The sequence below is a fragment of the Diprion similis genome, chromosome 10 (genome assembly GCF_021155765.1).
Source record: "Diprion similis isolate iyDipSimi1 chromosome 10, iyDipSimi1.1, whole genome shotgun sequence".
NCBI lineage: Eukaryota > Metazoa > Arthropoda > Insecta > Hymenoptera > Diprionidae > Diprion > Diprion similis.
The window spans coordinates 4,807,284-4,811,864 of NC_060114.1; the positions used below are offsets into that span (position 1 = coordinate 4,807,284).

Consider the following 4,581-nt stretch of genomic DNA (forward strand, 5'->3'; position numbering starts at 1 on the left):
TTCATATTTTAATCCGTCGACTGTTCAACTTTGACGGTTTTAAAAATAGAGAAAAAGTGTTGCGAATCCTAAACGCGAATGTGGATTCTAATTTACTTTGCTTTGTTCGTTGTTCGATCATCACATCAATCGTATAAATCAGCGAGTCGTAGCAGATGAAAGAATTGCAAAATGACTATTCAGTGTAAAAATTGCTCAATCTGGTAAAGTTTATTTTAACAAACGAACAGTTTCATTTTTTAATATTATCATTATCGATCGATATGGTCGATTTTAGTAACCTAAATCATAGTCCTTAAAAAATAGAAATTCCCAGACGTTGGGGTTGGTATAATGGAAGTGAACAAGATTCACTCATACTTTCTTCGAGATTCTAAATTACTGGTCATCAACGCTTTGTTTACATCGGGAATGTTCCCGAAGAAGACTCTGAGCAAGAATTCTTCTTCTTCGTTGGTAGTAAGTTCGTATTCTTCACCTTCTCGGTTGTAAACACAGGGAATAATGCAATAAGTTCCGGGTTTCAATTTAAATAAGTTATAGACTTCGCGGAGTTGCGCTCCTGCTCCAGATCCTGAAATCGGTTGGTTTTTCTTGAAGAAATCGGCAGGCAATGGCTTCGGTAAACTATTCGGATACGCCAGCTGTTCGAAAATATTGAAAGGTGCTTAGTTTTCACTTTTCCGGTTTTGTAGATTTCAATTTTTCCCGGTTTTTCATACTAATGGAAATTACAAACATACGTGATAAATTTCCAGTCCAACTGTGAGATCAGCAGCTCGTTTTATTCTTCGATTCTTCTGCATCAGTGCAACTATCACTGCGTATTCACCATCATCCGTGTCCTTATTTTCCAAGGTAATACGATACTGCGTGTTTTGACTCAATATCTTTGATGATATGTCTGAATATGGTAAAGCAATTCACAAGATTCAGTGATGATTAATCACGACGATTCAAGCAGGTTGGAAAATGAAATGTACAATTAAAACAATGCTTTAAGCTAACGTACCCAAATAATTACTGCTTTCAAGGATTTTGTTGCGACGTATCCATTTTCCTTCAAACACCATCGTTTTAACATTCTCGTTACCTTTGCCAAGAAAGGACAAGTAACAAATCTCGATTCTGGAGAAATATTTAAGAACCACTGCGTAGGGTATGAAAAATTCCCCGTCAGAGTCAGCCTCAAAACCGAGTGCCTTTCTCATCTCAGCATCGACCGTCCAAACTGCATCGCTGTTGAAAAATTGATTGACGCAATGGTTTACTCATCAGCTGTAGATTGACCACAGAGAACAACAGTTACGAGGAATTTCAATGGTTCAGATAATATCCATCAATACTCAAACCGTTACGTTAATGTGTTGAGAATCAGAATCAGAATCATGAAGGACGATTTAATCTTCGATCCTAAAAGCACTACTATTTGTTCTCACAATTAGGTGTACGTAAGAAATTTTGCCGAAATATCTTTACTTGTCTCCGAATGGTCCATTCCATTCCCGGTGATTACCCCACGGGTTTCTCATCCGCAGTAACTGTTTTCCCTTATAACTCACGACTCCAGTGATACTGTAACCGTGTTGCGGCCAAATACTGCGTCTGGATCCTTCACAGGAGTTTTTCTTCCGTTCGTAGTACTGTAATAATCATCAGACTTAGGTACAGTACTACTTCGATATAAGAGTCCTCGTCATAAGAGAATGTCTTTGGAGCGCTTCAACCTTGGAGCGGTCTTCTCGTTATAAGCAACTGCTGAGACACCAAATTAGTATACATAACTGTCATTCTCTTATAACGAAGACGGTGATGATCATCGACACACTCGGAGCAACGCTCACTTGACGAATTGCTTGGAATCCTATTCCTCTAACTGTTCTAATAGCATCTTATATAACGAGGTGGTACTGTACTCTGTATGTGCTCGTGATATTTGGTGATAATAAAGAAAGTTAACGGGCCATAACAATCCAATTTTTCTTGTGATTCACGGACCAATCGTTCGGATGCAAAGGCTTATGAGGAAACGTGAATTACTCGATTTACTTTGACAATGGTGTGAAAGATGTGCCAGCTGAAGACAAACTACGTTGGTTAGGTTAGCGATTACTTACCCTTGAACTGCACACCATGAAGGCATGATCCTCATGAGCCTTCAGTAAAGTGTCAAAAGAAAGTTGGTTTGTTTCATCCAAAGCGTAGAACAACGATAGTCCTCCAGTAAAATCTTCCAAAGCTTCGGAAGCTCGACCGTCTTCTATGGCTTCCCATGATCCATAGAGTTTCGCGTAAGCTTTCACAACCAGGCAAGTCCAGAACTCGTTAGTTTCTGGTGAGCGTGAGCATAACAGGCCTCTTGAATCCGTTGGTAGCAAATCGTCTATCACGATCTCCACCCATTTTCCATATCGCCAAAATCTGATTACGCATAAAACAATTGACGATCGTGCGATTCGAATAGACAGATTGAATCCTTGCTGGGTATTTACACGCTAAGAAATTCTTTATGCATTGAGTAGGTACCTGAAGTGAAATATTCCAGCATAGTTCTCCTGGAAGCTTTGATCCTCCGGTACAACTTGATAGAATAATTTAGGGTTCGTTGCCAAAACGGACAAACTAGCGATTACCCAACAATTATCGAACACACGCTGCTCGGCATCGAATCGTGAAATTCCATCGACAAAGAATTGCGGGTTTTTTACTATTTCCTAGAAATAAAGTCTAAATAAATTGACCTACGCAGCAGTGAACGAGTTCTGAGTAGTTCTGTAAGATCACTGGTACAATGGTATACATTTTTTTTTACGGCATGGGCATTGAAAAGTCCACTTTTTGTGGCAGTTTTTGTTCCGTTAAGTGACGCTTTATACGGCAGCGAACAAAGTTGCGGAATAAAGTCTTTATTTCGCAGTTTTGATGCGCAGTTCGAAGTGCGCATCCCAAACTGCCGAATAAAGTAGCTTCGTCGAACAGATCGCGACATAACCTCACTCTTCGTTTTGCTTTTCAATTCCCATACCGTAAAAAATATTGTATGTGGTATGCCCGTCAAACCGTTTTTTGGCTCGGATAATTTCAGTACTCGCTTCCGGCTCGCTTCCGGCTCGCCTTCAGCTCGTCCTGAAATCTTTATCCTTGCCAAAAAAACAGGCGGTTTACGGGCATGCCACATAAATAGCTATTATCTTACCCATGGACGTCTCCATACGATTCTCTCAGGAAATTTCTTTTTGTCACATGGGATCCCATTTGGATATAAGATCGAATCCTGCGCTGTGAATGATAGGTCGACAAACAAATTTGTCTTATCATTCGCATCTTTTTTCTTCGCAAACCATTCTTGTTTGAGTTTATGAAAATCTTGACCAACTTCATTCTGTTCGGAATCAATTCCAGTTTCTAATGACTAAGAAAAAAGGCAATAAAAAGAAGACACTGTGGGAGAATGAGCCAATCAAATTAGCTACTTTACCTTCGGTACCTCCGCAGTTGATTTGTCCTCAGTGTTCATTTTTCCGGACGCGGAAATTGACCGAAAAGTCAATTAGAGCAGCTTGGCAGAGGAGGGTGGGGCAAAGTGGAGCCCTTAAGAAAATAATGCCTAAAATGAGAATAAAATGTTTAGTTTTTATATGAACAATTATGTTAAATTATTATTCAGCTTTCTCGAGCAAAAGTAATCGTAAATTCAAGTTCAGAAATTTATTTCACCTCGACGAACTGAGCGTAAAGCACAAATTCAAATTTCAAGGTGCCCACTTTGCCTCACCTTCCCCTACTTCTGATGTGAAGAAAGAATGAAATATTTATAATTTATTTATGTAAAATACTTGGATGGATATCCGAATAACAAAGTGCAAGTATATGAATCTCAGTCATACGACTGGAAGCATCATTTGAAACTTACGCAGAATTTTTGGGTCCGTTTCACCGCAAATTCAGCAGAAAGAGTTCTTTCATGTAGTCAAATTTGCGATGTTCAATTATTACTTTACTCTGTATTTTGATCTTTGCTTTTTTCGGATAGTCACAACGATCCCAAAAAAACTCAAAAATCTGTGATGTGACAACCTAACGAGTGTGGGCGACTCTATTGGATCGCAAGGAGAATTCGAACTGTAGAAACTCGTTGGCGAGCGAGGTTTAAAAAGACTTTTCGACCGGAAACTCGACTCGGATTAATCAGAGATTAAAGAAATTAAAAACCGCAATCGTTGGGGAAGTAGGGCATTCGATAAGACCATTTTTTGATTTCTGACTATAACAATTATATTTGAGGTTTAAAGTTCAAAAGTCAAAAAGACATTTTCTTTATTAATGTGCAAAATTTTTTATTTTGCGATGTTTAAATTGGGATTCCCATCATCTATTTGTATATAATAATTATATTCACTTCCACTCTCTTAAATAAAATGCGCGATGTCATGAATTGCGTGCAAATGATCAGGAATAAAAAATTTTATTCAGTTACAATTTCGATACGTCATTGCGTGCAGTCAAGTACCTATCAGAATTCTTCTCAATCACTTATTTCTATAAATCCTTGCGATTAACGCTGACGAGAACGGAACATTC

General features: G+C 38.6%; 1 protein-coding gene across 1 annotated transcript; it reads right to left on the minus strand.

The window, feature by feature from the left end:
• Positions 1-268: 268 nt before the first annotated feature.
• LOC124411286 (calpain-A-like) lies at positions 269-4,015 on the minus strand. Its single transcript, XM_046890345.1, has 9 exons — positions 3,914-4,015; positions 3,479-3,607; positions 3,197-3,382; positions 2,527-2,714; positions 2,118-2,421; positions 1,480-1,643; positions 1,013-1,239; positions 744-904; positions 269-644 (listed from the first exon to the last, which is right to left on the minus strand). Exons 2-9 carry the CDS (start codon positions 3,515-3,517, stop codon positions 351-353), a joined length of 1,563 nt encoding a protein of 520 aa, XP_046746301.1. The 5' UTR covers positions 3,518-3,607; positions 3,914-4,015; the 3' UTR covers positions 269-350.
• Positions 4,016-4,581: the final 566 nt, after the last annotated feature.

Coding starts and splice junctions, on each gene's coding strand:
- LOC124411286 (XM_046890345.1), bottom strand. CDS start 3,517: ATGAACACTGAGGACAAATCAACTGCGGAGGTACCGAAG. Junction 905..1,012: donor TGAAAGCAGTAATTATTTGG/GTACGTTAGCTT, acceptor TACCATATTCAG/ACATATCATCAAAGATATTG. Junction 645..743: donor TTGGACTGGAAATTTATCAC/GTATGTTTGTAA, acceptor ATTTTCGAACAG/CTGGCGTATCCGAATAGTTT.